We start from the raw sequence: 20,036 nt of genomic DNA, 5'->3' as shown, positions 1-20,036 counted from the left end.
CAACACAGGCAAGCCTTTGTTTCGTCAAGATGAGTCGCGGTGGTAGCTCATCTTGACCGTCACAATCGTAACAGTTATTTTGCTCCTCCTCAAGCACTTTTGACAATTATTTTGGTCCTCCTCAAGCACTTTTGACAATATATTATTGTTAGTCAGCGGACCAGCAATGGCAACCTGATAGTCTATAGCCATGTAGTCTAAAACCTGGATGCCACTTGTATGTAGAAAGTCAAAACGTGTGTCATTTACTTCGTCCATATTTTCAGTGGGCTCGCGGGTGTCCTCTGGAGTGGCCTCTGAAGAAATCTCAGAGTTGTCAGGGTAGACAAAGCCGCTGTGCCGAAAAGAATTTGCAATGACTGCAGGTGGTGTTTCACTCAAGACATGCGCTAAAATGTGAATTGCGGTCAGGAGAGTCAGTTCCTATTCAGCTCACCCTGCTTCATTCAGTAAGCTCACCCTGCTTCCTTGCACAGCAGGATCTGTTCCAGCAATCTTGTGGTGGTTTTGGGACGTTAAACCCCACAAATCAATCAAGGATCTGTTCCAGCACATGCTTTCTGTACCTGCTTTTTATATGCTGAATTATTCCTTGATCCAGCGGATGCACAGCAGCCGGCGTGCTTGCAAGTAGAAATACAAGTTCGATGCACTCCAGCCCGTCACTCTGTTATGAGTGCTGCAGTTGTCAACTACAAGTAAAACCTTACGCTTGTTAGCAGAGAAGCAGTGGTCAAGCTGGCCAGCCAAGCTTGGAAAATATCTGAGGTCATCCAGGCCTTTTTATTGGCACAGTATTGCACAGAAAAGTGGTGAATTTTCCTAAAACACCTATGGTTACGAGCTTTCCCGATGACTAGCAGTGACAGGTGCTCGGTGCCCGACATATTTGAAGCGAGAAGCACAGTGACCTTTTCTTTGCTCCTCTTCCCTGCAGTGCACGAGTCATCCTTGAACGTGATCGTTTTTCCTAGCAAGGCTTTAAAAGAAGAGAGCCGTTTTATTGGCATTAAAGATGTTCGCAGGTTCATAACGAGCCTGGTACTGGGGAAGCTCAGTTGTCTTCCAGTCAGCAATACGCCGTTCATCCACTGCTGCTTTTTCTCTGCAAACGTTTAGAAAGACCAATCCGTGCCTTTCTCTAAAGTGGGCAAATCAGCCTTCAGACGCATTGGAAGATTCTATGTTCATTCTCAGTGCGTAGCTTTCAGCTTGCTGACAGATCAACGCCCACTCAAGGGAAGCTGGCTGTTCTGCATGTCTCTTATTCACCGCAACAGTGCGTCTTTCAGCTGCGGGTGTGCTGGCATCTTTAGTCTTTTTCGTTTTTTGGTGAATTTGCTGCTGTCAAATGCCTCAAATTTTCGCTTGGTTCTTCACATAGTCGCTTAAAGTGCTTCTCTCAACATCGTACTTCTTCATTATCTCTTGTGGAAAAACACCTGCACGTCTTTCAATATCATGACCTTTCTTTCAAGATCATTTGCTGACTGCTGTGGCCGCTTAACTCCTGTGATGGTCACCATTGGTATGACGCGTGACAGCAGCGCCAGCTGCTGTCACGCTTCATACCAATGGTATACCAATGAAGCGTTCATACCAATGAAGCGTGACAGCAGTGTGGCTGTGGTTTGCTGCAGAACCTTGCCTTCGCCGGTCCAGTGTATAGCAGCGAGAGTTCCTCGGACTCGGAGAACCCAGAGTGTGATTTCGAAGCGGAGGAAGCCGGTCCGACTGTCCGAAGAGCGGTCCATCAAGGCACGACCAATGGCTCGACTCTCATCAAGGAGCTCCCACTAGTGGATAGTCAGGCCGGTGATTCGTGAATATTCAACTGACATGCACCATGATGCTGCACTGCATATGTACACACTTGTGTTTAGATTATTTCACTAAATCGCTGTGTGCTGCTCTAAGCAAGGAACTTGGGGGGAAAAAAGAGTGTATGTCTGTGTAATCAACGACACCTCAAGCTTAAAATGTGGAAACCTTCTTCATTCACCGCTACAGTTCAATTTTAGCAGTCTTGAACTGCAGCCGTGGCTGTAAGTCGGTTTGTACAGTCATAAGATGGATGAAGGTTGCCATCCGTGTCGGTAAGGCCTTTGGACATTGTGAACATGAAATGTATAAACTCGTAACAAGCACTTTGCAGTTAAGAACATTTTCGTTTTCACCTGTTGGAGCTCATGATTTCACATAAATTATTTTCATGCAGAAAAAGGCAAAGTATTGTGAAGAGCTGCAAAATTACGTCCATCGTTTAATTACATTTGCACCCTATAGTGCATGCCTCTTTAGTGCTTCACTCGCTCTTTAAAACATTTCGCATTTCTTTCATGGCAGAAGCATTGTCAAACCCTCATTTAGATAGAGTATATATTAGGGCATTTCGTGTGCCCTGCGTCAATAGACTGATAGGCTAAGCACTTGTGAAGACTTAATGATCTGTCTAGTTATGCTAGCTTTCGCTTCGCTGCTCTAGATGTTCTAGTAAAACTAAGTCTAATTAGAGTATCTGAACGCGCTGTTAACTTGGTGTTAAAGGGCCGGCTAACAGGCTTTGCCTTTTTTTTACACCTTTCAGACAAGCTCGCCAATTCGCACACTAGACCGCAGCGATCTCGTTTTCGAAATATTACAATGCTGCTTGCAATGCTGACCGTCCATTGTAAAAAAGGATTCCCGCGCCTATTTCCGCCTGAGCAATCCACCTCGTAACTCGCATTGACGCAAGCTTGCCTATGGTCAACTTGACATGCCACTGAGCTCGTCGATTGGTCATTTGCTATATAAAACGGCACCTTGACCATGCAGTGAGGCAGTTTTGACCGCACAGTCTACATATTTATTTTCCTTTGCTGTCTTTTGCCATTTTGTGGAGCCCGGGACTGCCGGGCGAGCCGTATTGCCAGAACAAAAGCCCCTGAGATAAAGAGTCGTCTTGCTGTTTTACCGGTAGTAAAGAGTGTGCTGCTCGAGTAGCACTTCCTCCCCATGCCGCCATGATATGTGCTCATGTCGGGGATGCTCTACTCGGTCGTTGGCTTTGTGGTGATGACGTGTCACTGATGTGGTGTCACGTTGCCGAAGTGGGTGGATTCACAATGACAAGCTACGCCTTGCCCTTTGCGATGGCGGAGATAGGTGGCGAGGCCACGAAAAAGTTTGAAATCAGCTGAAATGGATGTCCTAACCCCTGTAACTTTCTTATAGCATATATTTGCAAAGTTCTTGCAACAGCATGTTCACATAGCAAACATGGACATATTTATCTTCATAACGATTCTTGGACTTCGAGGTTGTTTACTGGCCCTTTAAAATTGATGCCTCAGAGAAAAAATAGTTGGACTGAATTAAATAATCATGCTTGTACAGTATGACGGAAGCTGTTAGTGTGAATAGAGGCCTGTTAACTAATTTTAAAGATGGGAAAACAGGTGTTTCATCCCACAAATTTTTTAACAGTAGCTGTGATGCCACACATTTTGTTTGAATCCAGTTTGTAGTTTAATGACAAATACCTATTGCATTAACAGTGCCAAAAACTAAATTTAGCTAGGGTTTATGTGGCCAACTAAGGAGAAAAACACTTTTGAGGGTAATGACCATAAACACACTGCTAAGCAAAAGAAGCCTTGTCCCTGATGAAGGCAAGTTCATTTGCCAAAATGTTGGCTTCGGTAACAATCCTCGTTCAAGAAACTTCTGGACCACTTCCCTCCATGCGTAATTTGTTTTACACGCGTAATTTATTTTACACCTACTTCAAAGACAATTGTAAATGTACTATGCAAGTGGACATCTCGTATTACATATCAACATTGTCGAAAATATTCAGTGTGCGTACCTGTACTTACTCGCGTAACTAACCCACATATTTTTTCAAAAACGTTTATGCTAACTAAAAAAAACGTTTATGCTAAGGGGGGGAGGGTTCATCACGTGGGAACAAGAATGTCAAGGGAGTTATAATAGCAAATATTTCGCATGACGGTATTGAAAAAACTCTCCCTCCAACTGCTGCTGGTCTTCAATTCAGTGACAGGACTATGGAGCCTCTATTCGACAACCTCACTCTCCCCAAAAAGAAACTCCTTGTTTTCCCCTGTGAAATGTGCGACATGCTTTTTTTTATAGCCTGAAGCTGTAGGCGCACTATTCTCACAGCCGCACCATGCGTGCCAGGACACGTGCCACATGCAAGTGGATGGCGAAAAAGTGTACCAGCGGCACTTTTTTGCCCTCCGCTTGCGTGTGGCATGACTGTGCGGATAGCGCATATAGAAGCCAACGGGCACAAATCCATGCTAAAAGTGTCATCCAGCCACTCAATTTCCATGCTCCGGCGCATGCTTGACCAACTTGAAGTTAAAACAAGGCTATGTTGCTAGCGTACCAGCCGATCGTCAACCAAAACGTTGCGTCGAATGGCGGTGCGCGCACATTGTGAGTGTACGTCATGCATGTTGCACTGTTGGCGCAGTGGCGCTTGGTTTTTTTTTTTTCGTTGTTTTCATGACACTGTGATTGTGTGGCGCTATAAGCTGAAAGTTTCTTCTGCATTCGACAGATGGCACTCTGCCGCAAAAGACGCAACTTTTAAATTTCTATTGACGTTGTCCGCGCTTGTGCGCTGCTTGCAACTGTTTAGCGTGGTTGTTCAATTTAATTCAATTAATTCATTTAATATTGAGAAGAAGATGTGTACAACAGTTTTGTTATAAAGGCAGGGTCCCATAACTTTCGGAGAAGTTATGAAGGGGGCCCTTATGTCGTATCCAGTTATAAACACTAGAGCACACAAGAAATTTTAGTATGATGAGGATAGAATATAGGTAGAATCCAAACAAGTGAAGAGAGCATGAACCAAAGTAAATTAATTATATAACAGGTAAACGACCGGTGTTTTGTTAGGTATGTGGTGAACGACTGGTGTTTTGTTAGGTCTGTTGGTAGTTTGTTGCAAAGATGTGATGTGGTGTGTGTGAATGTAAACTATTCATAATTTGTGGGAGACTTCGGAATGGTTAAAGTACTGGAGGTAACTGATCGCATCAAGTATGAGGTGTTTTGGTAAGTAGTTTTTACAGAAGGACACAGTATAATTTGATGCATAATTTTGTACAGCTGTACGAGAACATGGTAATTTATTGATTTATTACAGTACTGCCGGTCTGATCTTCAGACCTTAGGCAGGAGTGGGTACAAGTGAATACAAAAAAAAGGTTACAATAAACACATATGAAGCATTGCGGCGATAATAAAAGCAAAAGAAGAAGAGTACAACGAGTTCATACTAGCACAGCAGCAAGATATTTAAATAACTAGTGAAAACATGAATACATAAACATACGGACGAAAAAAAAAAGCGTCAGGGTTCATGTAAAACCATGTCAGAGCTATGTCTCAGCGTTTCACATGAAGAATGTTAAGTAATGGAAATGCAAGTGTAATTGAATCTGTTTGTTTTAAAAAGAGAATAGCTCAGAGCACTGTGCTCTGTGCTGTGATAATTGGCAATAAAGTGGTCAATTAATAAAGTGTATATGGTAATGGCGTATGTAATGTGTGAATATATGAAAATGATATAGAGAATGCGAAGGGTGTACTAAGGAAAAATCTAACGCAGCTGATATAATATTGGTACTTTCTTATAGATTGTTAGTGTTGTTTCATGCATGTGTGTTCATCCCGACAGCCAGTTTAACTGACTGTCGGGATGAACACTGAGAAATTTCGTGTAATTAACTTGTCGAAAAGGAAGGCTGTTGAAGTTCAACAACGTAGTGCTTAAGAATCGGGTGTTTTTTGCAGTGAATATTATACAGTTACTGTTTGTTGTGCTTGCGAGGTGATTTGCTTGGAGCCAGTTGGATAGCTTTAGCAGGACATCATTACTTTGCTTGTAAAGCTCGGTCTCCGTTTCAGCTATGGGAAAGGTATTGGTATCGTCCGCTTATAAAAGTAGTCTTCTGAGATATAGTCGGGTAAATCATTTATGTATGCCAGGAAAAGACAAGGGCCTGAAATGGTACCCTGGGGAATTCCTGTGTTGTCATTTGGGGATGGTGTCATATGGCTCACAACTATTTACTGTTCCCGGTTTCTGAGATACGTGCTAATGCGACTCAATGGTGCTCCGCGAATGTCAAGTACTTGTCAAGTTTTGTTGAACTACGCTTTGACTTTTATGTAGCCATTATTTTGTGATATATACTGACATGATTTAAAGTTGTCTCAAACGTCATCAGCGCAGGCTATCGCACCGAGATAAAATGCTCAGATGCGTCAAAAAACGGGTTTTTTTTTTTTTTTCAAGGACCAAGGTGAGGGGTGCGTTCATTACACCAGTAAAAATGTTACATCAGCTCGCAGATACCAGTGGTAGCTGCAAACTGCAGAAACGCATTTCTGAACAATGCTTCCATCTTGAACGAATATTAGCACAACAAAAACGGGGACGAAAATAGAAAAGACAAAAACTACTATGCTGACTCGCAACTAAAAGTTATTCCAAAATGAAGTGAAATTAAGAACACCTGGAAAAAGTAAGAAAAAAAAACAAATCATTTGGCATGCTCAATGTGGCAAAACCCAACCAAAAACAAAATGGCTGATGAGGCATGTAAGCTATCTTTGAGGCATGAAACTTCTGAATCTGATAGTGCTAGGGAAGGTTGACTGATAAAATGATCACCTTCCAGTGAAATGTAAAACACCTCTATCATTTCCTGTGAGTGCTGGTCTCTGTGGCAATGCAACATTTACCTTTTATCAAAACAAGGATTACAAGTACTTCTTTTACAATGAATGGCCAAATGAGAACCTGTGCCATTTTTGACATTATACATATGCTCCTGGATTCTTATGTTTATGCACCGACTAGTTTGCCCAATGTAAACCTTGTTGCGAGAACACGGAATCTTGTATGCGGCAATATTTCAACAATTGATGGATTTCTTCTTGTGTTTTACCGCACACTTTTGCTGCCTGTCAAATTTTTCCCCTTTTGATTTACTTTGCACCGCTGAACATACCTGTCGTAACTTGTGGCGAATGCTTAATACATCAACTTAGTACTACCCACATTTTTAATCCACTCCGACAACTTATGCACAAAAGGAATCACAGCTAAATTCTTTCGAGTTACGGTGTGATTGCCTTCTGTTTCCTTCTGCCGAGCCTTTATTTCCTTGCTACTTTTCCGCAGGCCCTCGTTCAGAGTATCTTCCTTCTCTTGAAACTTGCTTTGTGAAGCTTTGTTGAATTTTGTGGTAATAAGTTTAAACAATGAAGACTGAATGCGTGCAACTCTAATGCCAATTTTTACAACTTTCGAGTGGTCAGACGAAAATGCAAGCAATGGCTTATCTCCTCTGGGGCAATACTCTCAATAGAGGTGATCTCGTGCCGAAAAAAATAATCTTAAGTCTAAAAGTTACAACTCATTTTCAGCCGGCAATTGACACGTGAAACTGAGCCCTCGAAACATTCCCTGGGCTCTTTTGGAACATCACTTACTCTTTTTTTTTTTTTTTTTTCACATCACAAGTCTTGACAATGAGCCCCGCCGCGGTGGTCTAGTGGCTAAGGTACTGACCCGCAGGTCGCGGGTCGATTCCCGGCTGCAGCGGCTACATTTCTGATGGAGGCGGAAATATTGTAGGCCCGTGTGCTCAGATTTGGGTACACGTTAAAGAACCCCAGGTGGTCAAAATTTCCGGAGCCCTCCACTGCGGCGTCTCTCATAATCATATTGTGGTTTTGGGACGTTAAACCCCACATATCAATCAATCACTCTTGACAATAACTAAAAAGTTATCTTCATAATGCACAACCTTAACAACAAGGCCTCTGATTCTCTGTTCTGCCTTTTTATCCGCATAGACTAAAAAATGTTACTAACAACTAGCGCAATGCTGGATCTAATGCACCCTCCTGATTTCTGTAGAAAAACATTTTCGTCCCAGCCGACAAACGGGGAATTCAAATAAATGGATAACACTTCCTTGAATAACTTTCGACAGAAACAAGGCATTTGTTAATGAACAACTGTTCATCATTCTCATGAGTAATACAACTGTTTATGCACTGAATTAGCATATTCCATAGTAAAGAGTGATACATATCTTGCACATAAATACTGAAAGCAGTAGCATGCTCCAGATCGCAGCCTTTCAATAATTTCACCAAAGCGTCAGAATAGGGAACACTAAATGGGTCATGAAAAGTAAGTGCTGACAGGTGAAGCTGAAGCCACTGTGATATTATGTGCTGTCAAGTGTTCGCTTTCCATACTATGGCTCTAAAGGGAGCATCAGGCTTATGTGTTTTTGCTGTAAAGAATACTACCAGCATGCCAAGCTAGGTGTAGGTCACCTATAAGGTGACCCACACCTCAAGTCCAGTCCCAGTTTTTGTTGCGCTAATATTCCGCCAAGATGGAAGCATACCAACTCGCCCATTCTGAGCGACGCTGATACATGGTGGCAATTATCGCTTTTGCATCAACTTCGAAAACTAGCAAGCTCTGTCAGAAGTATCATCAGAAGTTCTCTTGTCAGGTCATCATGATGGAGTGGGCACGTGCTTATACACCACATTCACACGATGCTAATGTACAGCCACTTTTCGTGAGCTCGAAGTACAAAAATAGAAGTGCACTTGCCTGTGATGTTCATTCGATTTTCACAAGAAAACGATGGCATGAGCCATGGTTGGACAGAAGTTAAATGAGGGCACTTTACCTTTGTGGACTGGAAGATCTCTTATTCAGATTCTAGTGATGACTTTAATAAAATCTCTGACATGGATCTTGATCGCATGCCAGTTCAGGAGCCCTTGGTTGTCATTTTCAGGGCACTGCTTCGTGAAGTATGCAGGGTTGTTTTTTGAAATGTCCAAATATGTTTCCTGTTTGATGTGTAGCGAGATATGTGGCGAACATGTCCAGGGACATGTGTCCCTTGCCACTCGCGAGCACAACTGTCTGGCAGGCAAACCATGTGATGCAGTCCTCTGGTGCAAAGTACTGTTCATACGCGACTGTAAGTTGACTCAAATGTTAGTCAGTCTCCCCAAAAATCACAAGGCAAAAACAGAAGAAAAACACAAAAATATGTGCAAATGCAGTTCTTCTTCGCCCGTCGTTGTCAAGCAAGCAAGCGCTCTTCATGAACTTGAATGCCTAGGCCTTGCTCACCCTGAAGTCCATTCGTGCTACTCTCGTTTCCTAAGACAAGACACTGGTTTCTTGTGTGACGATTTCATGTACCACTGGGAAAAATTCATCATTGACGTATGCTGCAAGCAATGAAAGGTGTCCAGACTTTATTTGCGAGAAACCTGGTGCTTGGTGCCAAGGGACAAAGTCTGGTCACATTGAAATTCGCCACTGTCTCGCCACCTGTTGAAAAACTCCCAGATCGCTTTCCATTACATGCTAGCATAGGTAGGCAAACTCACTCAGAGTATGATCAAGCCACGAGTCTGAGCGAGTTCGGGTGAGTAGTATTTTTGAGAGTCGGAGCCCGAGTGAGTGCGGTTGAAGAAAATTTTTGTGAGTTCTAGTGAGTTCAATCCAGGAAAATTTTGGTTAGTTGGGGGAAGTTCAAAGCGCAAAATATATTTCTTGAGGGATTCATCGTGAACTTGGTTTACAGCGCAACACTAGAGACACGAACACAAAGAAGAACACGACGGTGACGTTCAACTGATTACGCACAGCAACAGGTGACGAACCCTCAATAAATCGTGCTGCAGAATGCGAACCCTGGGAGGTACCCGGGCATGAGGGGAAAGGGTGACAAAGGCGGAAGTGATATCACATGAACACTATGTATAACCATTTTCTTATCAACCCCTATTTTAATAATGTCTCTTCTACCCGTTCTCTCTTCCAGCCATGATCGGCACCCCAAAGGGGTGCACTTATGTGAGTGTTGATCACTGATAAAAGGGCTGCTCTTCTAATTGGCAGTAGTACTTCTTGCAGTGAACAGCAACTTTGCGAATGTTGGAAAAGAAAAATTTCTCCCTGGCAAGTGCACGGAATCATTACCATACTTTCTTGCATGTAACTCACGCAAAAAATACAGAAGATCTGGAGCTGAAGTCAAAACAATTTTTAAAGCATATTAAGTACTACTTTTTACGAGGACAGGACCAGGGTCTTTTAGGAGAGGTAGTGGGGGAGAAGGGAGGACCTGAAGGCGAGGCATTTCACATTGACGCCTTGAGGTGGCACCACCAGACTGCACAGAAAACAGAACGTGAAGCATTTGCAACGCTGAGAAAGCTGCGCGTTTCATGCTTTGCTGAGAAAGGAAGGCTTGCAACTGTTTAGCTTATTTTCTCAACATGTCTCCCCTGAAATTAAGACAAGGCATAAAGAAAGGCAGACATTCTGCAAGCTTGCATGAAAATATACCCAAGCCAGCATGTGCAAACAACTGGCTTCACAAAGATGCAGCTGTTTTCGAAACAGAAGGCTTGCTAGTATACTGCCATAAAAGAGGTAAAAATGTTATTAGGTAAATTGCTTCATTAATTTGCATTAACCATTTTCATGCACGTCAGGATGTAATAGCTTTTACAATTTCAAGTCTGCTAATCATAGTGCATGAACTAACACTTTCGTAACAGAGACATAATATCATGTGGTTTTTTAGGTGTGGCTTTGTTTACTAAAGTAGATATTTGCTAAAAACTAGGGAGTTCATGATTCCTATGGCAATGTCATTATAATACAGTCATAGTGGTTACCAGAGATAGTGAAATATTATAGTGCTACTAAAGCAGAAAGAAGTTGTGGTGGCTGCAGACAACTCGTAGAATAAAACAAAAACACGAATCAAGGTAAAATGTACAAATGAAAAAAAAAGCATTTCATCTCCCTGTACTGAAGCCTTGTTCATAATCCCAGGTGGTTGAAATTTCCGGAGCCCTCCACTATGGTGTCTCTCATAATCATATGGCGGTTTTGGGACGTTAAACCCCACATATCAATCAATCAATCAAGCCTTGTTCATAGTCTTGTTCAGAATAGCACGGGAGCAGAAAAGTATTTTTTTTAATTTTGTGCTTTTTGCCTCGGTCAGCGTTTTTGTTTTATTCCACAGTTTGTCCCCGACCGGATGGGAATCCATCGTACGCCAGACTACAAACAACTCTTTATTGCAAAGGGTGCGCACCCACTCCATGCTCACAGAGTTCTTAGCTTGTATGAAAGAAGCAACATGAAAAGCTGCTTATCTTCGTAGGCAGTTTATTTTACGTTTCTGTTGCAAATACTTTTACATGCAGTAGCAGCCTGCTCTGCACCTAAAACTTGCTCAACTGTGTTGTAAGTCCTGGCTGCGCTCTAAAGCATAACCAAAGGTGCCCTTTACCACCAGCATTACGTCTACTATGCTGTGACTGCAGAGATACTCTCACTGCCCTTCTGCTCGAAGGACTCCGAAACTTTGTGTAAATTCAACAAAGCCCAGTTGAATGGTGAATTCAACTGGGAATGGTGAAAGGAATTCGTTCATGAAGAACGCCTTCCAGCATCTGTTATTGAGGCTGTTAAGACAAGTTATCTGAAAGTAGCTCATTCAGAATTGCTTCCTGCATACCTGTGGGAAACCTTAAAACAATAATGAGTCGTTGGATCGTTGTGTGTGAGCGCATTTCAAAAATTGTTCTCCTTCAGCTCCAAACACTGTAAATATGCACTCTTGATGCTGTGTTCACTTTTAATGACGGCCAAATAGGCTGTGTGAATGTGCTAAACTATTTTTGAATTTTACCAGGGCACTGCAGAGGGCAGGGCCTACGAACCCTTGAACTGAGTCGACAGTGCTTTACAGACACGACTGCATAGCAGGCGACGAATGAGGCCTGCCAGCCAAGACGTTTCAACACAAAAATAAAGAATGATTTTGGTGATGAGTATCTGGTGCTTATTGAACAAGTTGGTCAATTTGCTGCTCAATTTTGAAGTAATGCCTATTATGAACATTGAATGCGATTATCTCAAAACATGCTTAACCACAGTATCTAGAATCATAGTTTTCTGCAAGTATTTAGAAGTAATGGGGAATATGCTGAAGCAGGGTTTGTGTGGGGAAGTACGGTTCTGCTTCACGACATCCAGTAGCTATTATCGAGTGATGATTAGGTATCTGAAGTAAAAGATTTACAAAAATGAGCATTATAATTTTCAGTGCTTTAATGAGAAGAGAAATGACTCAATATTAAATTTATAGTATAATATTTACTGTATCTTTTAAGGTTCGGAAGAAAAAGGTGCATAAACTTTGCATAAATTCATGGCAGGTGTCGTAACGGAATTCCTGGCTGACAAGATAATCGAGCAGTCATACGTATATATTCACGGCTATGTGCAATATAATTGCTTAAAAATCTATTTACTCATGCAGGATAACAGTACCAAAAAAAATAATATTGAGAATGTCTTTCAGTGTCTGTGCCTTTGTGAAACAGGGGTGCAAATATTCCAAGTGTGATGTCATCATCTTGATGGGGTAGTTGATGGTCCTGAAAAACTACAGAATTTTAATAAAGACTACCACTGCAAGTGTTTCATACTTTATGTGATCCCTTAATTGGACACTAAACGCAAGTAGTAAGTCAATGTGATTCATTGGATCAATGTCCAGAAACCTTGTACTATGCAGTACAAAAGTCATGCAAAAGAAATGCTTAATTTGAAAGGGATTCTCATTTTACTGGTACACATACCTTTAGCGCTATTTGCACTGTCCACCTCCAAGAATGGCCGCCTGATGTAGCCTTGCTTGCTTCACTGCTCGATATTCGGCGCAGTGGAGCAAGAACAAAGAACAGCCTGGCAAAAACAAAACTTGCATCATGATGGCCAGTGCAAGCAGAACATGGACAAAAAAAGGAAACTTGTATCGCCACTGGAGACTATGGGCGCGTTGGTGTTGGAGCACTGTAAGAAGCATCACGCTAGGCCGAGAATAGGGAGGGGACTGTTTATTCAGAGATCGCGCTCCAGCGCGTACCAATGGTTACACAATATAATCACTGTTTGGTGCTATGAGACACATCCCGCAAAGCCGAAACTAATCGGAGGTCCATTACTCTGAGATTAGTATTTCTGAAGTTAGGACAAATTTAGGAAAAAATAATGCGTGCTGGCAACAACTCTAAAGAACAATGGAAAAACTTAAACAAGAACACATCTGAATTAACTATCACTGAGCTTCAAATTGCTGACTGTGTCTTAGATCAGCCAATTGACATTGCGAATGAATTCAACTCATTTTACTATAATCAAGCGTCTTGTCTACCCCCATTGTCAAATCTCAGGTCCGCTCTTCGCAATTTTTCTACCTTTTCCTAACAGACCCTAATGGAATTGTCAGCATTATTCGTAATCTTAAAGTAACCTCTCCTGGACTTGACGGAATTCACTCGTCCAACATTGAGCTAATTGCCAACCATATTACCATCCCTCTATCCCGTGTTATCAATATAATTATCAAGACAGGTTCGTTCTTATTAGACTAAAACAGGCCAAAATAATACCAGTATTCAAGAAAGGCGAGAGAACGTCCATATTTAATTATCGCCCCATAGCTATCCTATCAGCTCTTAGTAAATGATAGACGTGTACTGAGAAATGCATTATTAATTGTATAAATTTTCCAGTTGAACTCCTAATAAGTTTGGTTTTTTGACCTGCTTTCTCTACCAATCTCGCATTGTCAACTTTCACTAATAAGACTAGAAAAGCTATTGTGATTCAGGTGAATTAGCTCGAGCATCGTTCATTCACCTAACCAAAGCTTTTAACTCCCTCAACCACAGCATCCTGAAAACCAAGGTCTTGGCTATTGGTATTGTTAGACCTGCCCTAACACTCATCAAAAGTTACCTCTGTAACAGACAGCAGGCTGTTTATGTTCACTCTACATTATCAGAATTTTTTACTACTAATCGTGGTGTCCCTCAACAGTCCATTCTTGTTCGCTTTCATTTTTATTTTACATGTATAAGCTTCTATTGTGACTGGGGGACTTCAATGGGAACCAGAGCCATCGAAGTAACAGGTCGAAGACGGACTGAGGAGCAGGGCTGAAAACTTGAAAACGTTTATTTACAGTATTTGCATAATTAGGTAGGCTGGGACATGACAAAAAGGAAAAGCACACCCGAGCGTCCCTGCACTCTCATTTCATACCCTCAGTCTTCCCAAGATTCCCTGCGACTATGTACTATGCAGTGGAGTCCAGGATCCTCCAATAGGATTGTCGTCTTTCACTGTGCTCATGAATTATCGTCTTTCACTGCATTCACGAAGAGGCAAAGTCCCAAACCCCTCCCCGGAAAGGGAGAAAGGCACACACCGTTCGCCTTACCTGAAGGGGGCAGCACACACAAAAAGCACGGCACAGCTGGCATGGTGCGTTGACCTTGAGCTCATGGGCAGAGTAGATTCCTCCGGTTTGGCAAGGTTCTGAGATGACTCATCGAGCAGGTGTCGCCGCCGGGTAGTCTGTGGAGCGCATGAAAAGAACACTTCAAAAGGCGCTCCGCTTCCTCCGCCACTCAGTTCATTGACAGGTGCATTCTGATGACCCCATTTACGCGCAGGGGACTGGTCTTTCTAGGCAGCCCAGATAGCAAAACAGCCCTTCCTAGGTAATCCGTCCGTTATGCGGGCACAAAGGGTTTGAGGTGAGCCGACGGACATCAAGAATTCGCTGTGCTGCCGCTTTCTGGACCCTCGGGAAGCATGACAAAGTCAAAACCTCTTCATGCGTCTAAGCAGGGCTAAGACACAGGGGCCGATCACAATACTTCCGCTTTCAGTTACTAACTCTGAACCTTTCCTTTATGCCGATGACTCTACTATACTAGCCACTGATAAATAAATCGACTAACGCTAAAATTACAAAATGATCTAAATAACATTATAAGTCTTACTAACTCGCTTAGTATTAACCCTACGAAAACTAAGTTCTTGACATTTCTCTCAACTAACAAAGTTCTTACCTCCCGAATTTCTGTTGCAGTAATTGACTTACTGATTAGTCCTGACACTGAATGCTCTTTCTTAGGAGTCATTCTCGACTTCAACTTAAAATACCCTAATCATGTTATGTACCTATGCAAAAAAAAACTAGCATTTACTATTAGGATTTTAATCGGAGCATGTAATCATTTTGACACTTTGGCTATAATCAAGTTATGCTTTTATTCACAGCCGTACTAATTATTGCAATACTACTGGGGGAAAAACCTAACACACTTATCTCCCATTAAGAACATTCAAAACCAAGCCATAAGACTAATAACTTTCAGTTCATATCGTTCTAGTGCATCATCATTACTTCGAAACTTTGAGATACTTCCTACTATACTTCGTACTGTTAGTTTGTTTAGATATCATCTTATTATCATGCTGTTCAAGTCACTGAACCATCTTGTACCATCAAGTGTCTTTTATCCTAATGCCTTGTCTAACTTAAACCGTACTAGGTTTGCTCAAAATGAAAATTTTTACTATGTATTACTTGTACTAATTTCTGACGCTGCACTCCATATTTCTCAGTATTATCATTATTGAATTCATCGCAATCTCACATCAAACGACCCTCATCAACTGGTTTATTTAAATAAACAATTGTATTTATATTTATGAACTATCAGATTTTTTTTCCCTGTTATATTACTTATGCCACTCTTTTTCTTTACTTGTTTCTTAGGCAGTGCTGGTTTATCAATTTTTACTCATCTTTTTGTTTTCACTGTTACTGCTAATCGAATACTTTTTATGTAATTTTGAATAAGAGGTTCCTCTACAGCCTTGTGCTTTTCAACCTCCTCCTGAATGTATGCTTTGTACGATGTTCCCTTTTCTGTACTAATAACTGAAATAAACTTTAATCTTGAAATGCCCGACACCACATCATCTCCCCCTAAAAAGGAAAGGAGTTGAAACTCTTGCATACTTGTACAAGAAAACGCGGATGAATTTTACAGGACTAGCGCCACAGTATGCAATCACAGTCGTTTTGAACATTATACAGCGGCAAGGCACTGAAACTTTGACATATAGTAACATGCGTAAGACATACTAGTAAAAATGCAATAAATTTTTGGCACACTTGAGAGTTTGGCATAACTGTTGAAAATATCTTGCTGTAAATTATCAAATAGAACAAAATATACAGTAGTTTTCACATGTAGGAATGTAGGAGTATGGTTAAGGAACGTAATACTTGTAATGTGCCATTTTTTATGACGTCGCTTTGGACGGAGGCATGCAGGAGAATGAGGTGAAGGATTCACCGATGGAGCCTCATCCATCTCGGAAGACTTTGAGCCTTAGGGCTCACTCAGATGCTCGTCGTTGGAGAGCAGTAGCGATTCTGGAGTGTCCATAGATGACCCATCCGTACCTGGGACATCTTTCCCCCCTTCGAAATAATCTGCACTGGGGCTAGGCACATCAGCCGTTTTTTGTGAAGATGTCTGTAAGATGCTTTGTGGAAGAGTCACTAACTGGGGTGTTGTAGAAGAACATGGAGGTGGGAAGTCATTCTGTTGCATGAATGAAGAATTAGGCAGAGGAAGTGAATTCTGCTGTGAAGTTGAGTTTTGCTCTGCTTGTATAAGTGAGAGCTTTGAAGCATTGCATACATTGCCATCACTCAGGCGGAATGAATTCAGTCCAAGTTGACTAGCAATTGTATACGGACCCTTCTACTTGTTCTGCTTGCCTGGAAGACGAACTTCAACTCGGTGGCCCACTTGTAGCTTAGGAGGCTCCACACTTTAAATCAATGTGTTGCTTAGTTGCCTATGGAATACTCATGTTCTCACAGGATCCAACGTTGGCAAAAGAGCAGAAGACTTTGGCTGTAAACCTGTAATGTCGATTCTAGAACACGGTTGGTGATTATGCAAGAGTTGTGCAGCTGAAAAGTCTGTAGTAGCTTGAGGCGTAATGCAATACGTGCCTAAGTACTCTGTAACAGCATGCTTCAGTGGAGGGCATTCAAGCTTAGAGAGCTTAATTTTTTTTTTCGAACTCTGTTGAAACGTTCAACTTGGCTGTTGGCTTGTGGATAGTAGTTCGATGAGCAAAGATTCTGAATGCCTCTGTCTGAGAGAAAAGTTTCAAGTAGGTGCAACTGGAACTGAGGACCGTTTTCTATAACAATTGCCTCAGGGAACCTTTCCCTACTGAAAAGTGCTGCCAAGAATGTAATTACCGCTTTGGAAGTGACTGCATGAGTAAAACAAACTCCCGTCCTCTTAAAGTGGTAGTCAACTAATTAATTGCAAATCTGTAGTCGTATGGAGCACGTTCGAGTGGACAATGCCCATACCTAGCTCTTCCCACGGTTTGCTTGGCCACGGAACAGGTTGCAGGGGGTAAAAAAAGGCTTAGCATATTTATTAGCTGTTTGACGTACAATATGCAGTTGCGAACAGCACGTTTAACTTGACTGTCCAAGCCAGGCCACCAGTATATTTAAGCCGTTGCTTCGTCCTGACAACTCCTGGGTGGCTTTCATGAGCCAACTGCACAAGTCTGTCGCACATTGATGTAGTAATGGTGACTCTATCTGTGCGGAAAACTAGTTTTCTACACGGGACAGCTTTAATCTGACTACAAAATAGGGCAGTAGTTCTGGTGGCAGAGATTTCTTATCTGGCCAGCCATTAGCAATGAATGCAAGAACATGCTGCAATGTAGCATCTTCAACAGTTGCCGCCTGTACGTCAACTTTGCTTATGCAAGCAGTAATGAGAGAGATTATTTCTTTTTCCAGCTCTGGACAGACTGCAAGCTGTAAAGGTAAACGAGAAAGTGCATCCACCGCTAGATTATGTGAACCCTTGCAGTACTGTACAGTGAAGTTGTAGTCGAGCCCACATATAACGGCCCTACTTATACAAACTTTCGCTTAAAGCGATCAATATCCGCATGACCGTGAAAATGTACACTGTTTCAATGACACAAAATTGCACTTACAACGATCGTCTTCGAGCACCGCCGATTGGTTACAGCGAACAGAGCCAGCGCTCAGCCGACTTCCCGGGAAACCACTTTTGACCACGGATGAGGCATTGGCGAGGTGCCCATAGCTTCTTAAGGCTCATTCACCCCGAAGGCGACGCGGAAAAGCAGCCAAGCAGGCTGCGTTGAAGCGGTGAGGCAGCAAGCGCGTGGACATGTTCAGACTGCATGCCTCTTTCAGCTGGCCGCACAGCTGAGGAGGTGGGCATCTCGGGCTTTTGCGCACGTGTCGGTATGACGTGCAATGCTTCTCCCAAATGTACACCCGCGCCACCACTGCGCCTCTGCTGCGTGCCATTCTGATTGTCTGCGGCAAAGCTGCAAGCCGCGGCAGGCGGCAGAAAATTGCTCCGAGAACGATCGCCCTTGCCGCCTGGTTTTTCTCACGCTTTTGCCACCTGGAGAGGAGATTTTTGCCACTTTCCACGTTGTTGCCACGCCACTTTGGCCGCACCGCCTTCTGTGTGAACGAGCCTTAATTCCCATTCCCCCATTCCTTGCGCAGAACTTTGGAGGTACACGTGCAAGTGCAATGCTTTGTATTGCAATGCTTTGTATGCAATGCTTTGTATTGTCCCTCCCAGATGGCGCGACGATCTACTCACTCCCGCTAGGTCGGCCAACGGCCTGTCCAGGTTTCAGAGTGCAGTTTCGCAACTCATATGATTGAATAACTGACGATCCATGATGCGTTTGAATGAAGACCGTGCAAGGTCGAGCAGGTCGGTTCGTGCAGGAGCAGCGTGCAACCAGAGATAAGTTTTTCTTTATTTGTTTGTGTTTGTGAACACCAATATTATTTTTTTCTCCTAATCAATCACTTGCATTGCGAGTACTGTAGGTGTGGGACACGCACAACATTGCAGTGACACTGACTGCATGAACGGGGTAGGCTAAGTTCGGTGCGCCCGGTTAGTTGTTAAACAGCTGGAGCCTAACACAAAGTGGACCTAGTGAGAGGCTACTAGCGAAATTTAACATGTATGCGTTCGGTGTAGGCGGCAGCTTCAAACAGTTGTTGAGGTAGGAGAGTTAACGGAGGGGGCTAGATAGCGGGATTAGGGTTGAACTTGGGGCTGTCGGGCGCTCAATCCGATAGTCAGGCTGGCGATGGATAAGAAGGCTAGCGAAACCACGGGCGAGAGTGAGCTGTTGCAGTACGAAGAATGCAAGCGCTATTGCTCCTTGAACGAGACAGCATTCACGAATTTGGCCGACGCGCAGAAGGTGAGCTTCGTGTGCAGGCTGCGCGAGGCACTGAAGGCGGCCATGCAGCGCATGGAGGCTAGCATCGAGGGGCTTCAGGGGGAGCTTAGGGTGGAACGGGGGCACCGGATAGAACTCCAAAAACAGCTCGGAGCATCGGGTGAGCGGGAGGACGCTACCGCCAGCCTATTAGAGCAAATGAAGGGCGACCTTTGAAAAGAACGGGAAGGGCACCGAGCTCAAGCAGTGGGTAAAGGAGGTAATGACGCTTTGCCACAGCCCCGAGCACTGTGAGACTGCAGGCGTGGGTAGCGAAGAAGGTGACAGGCGGGATGAAACAGGCGAGAAGGGAGGTCAGGGGGCCGCAGTGTCTGGCCAAAGCACAGAGGCTCCGAGAACATACAGATCCGTGGCGGGGCAGTCGAGCAGGGCAAGAACACAGGACAGACGGCAGAGAGAGAAACAGGTGCAGCAAACAGGGGCCCTATCACAAACAAGAAGCCAGCGATTGGAGCGTAGAAGGGTCCTAGTGGTGGGGGACATTAACGTGGCCAGGGTTATGGATGGCATCTTCACGACAGTGAAGGAAGGAAGATGGGAGAGTGCGGGTGGAGGCCCAATCAGGGAAGAGCATAGTGGATGCACTGGCCAAAGCTCAGGAAGTTGTAAAGGAGAGCATGGAGGGCGAAAATCTCGACATTATTCATGCTGGGCTCAATGATGTGTTGAAGGGCAAGGATCAGTACCTTCAGAGACTGAG

General features: G+C 43.2%; 1 protein-coding gene across 3 annotated transcripts in view; it reads left to right on the top strand.

Moving 5' to 3' along the window:
* Window positions 1-15,942, top strand: part of LOC119173526 (uncharacterized) — a 74,364-nt gene extending 58,422 nt beyond the window's left edge. For 2 of the 3 annotated variants that reach the window (XM_075896476.1, XM_075896475.1), the window contains exon 4: window positions 11,799-15,942. In XM_075896476.1, coding sequence (XP_075752591.1) covers window positions 11,799-11,837 — 39 coding nt within the window. In that variant the 3' untranslated portion in view covers window positions 11,838-15,942. Of the gene's footprint in view, window positions 1-1,640 lie in introns of all 3 variants that reach the window. The other variant, XM_075896474.1, reaches the window with a different exon arrangement.
* The last annotated feature ends 4,094 nt before the right edge of the window (window positions 15,943-20,036 follow it).

This window comes from Rhipicephalus microplus, chromosome 5, assembly GCF_043290135.1.
Source record: "Rhipicephalus microplus isolate Deutch F79 chromosome 5, USDA_Rmic, whole genome shotgun sequence".
NCBI lineage: Eukaryota > Metazoa > Arthropoda > Arachnida > Ixodida > Ixodidae > Rhipicephalus > Rhipicephalus microplus.
The sequence above is the reverse complement of the archived record's forward strand: the minus strand, read 5'-3'. Positions and strand labels throughout refer to the sequence as shown.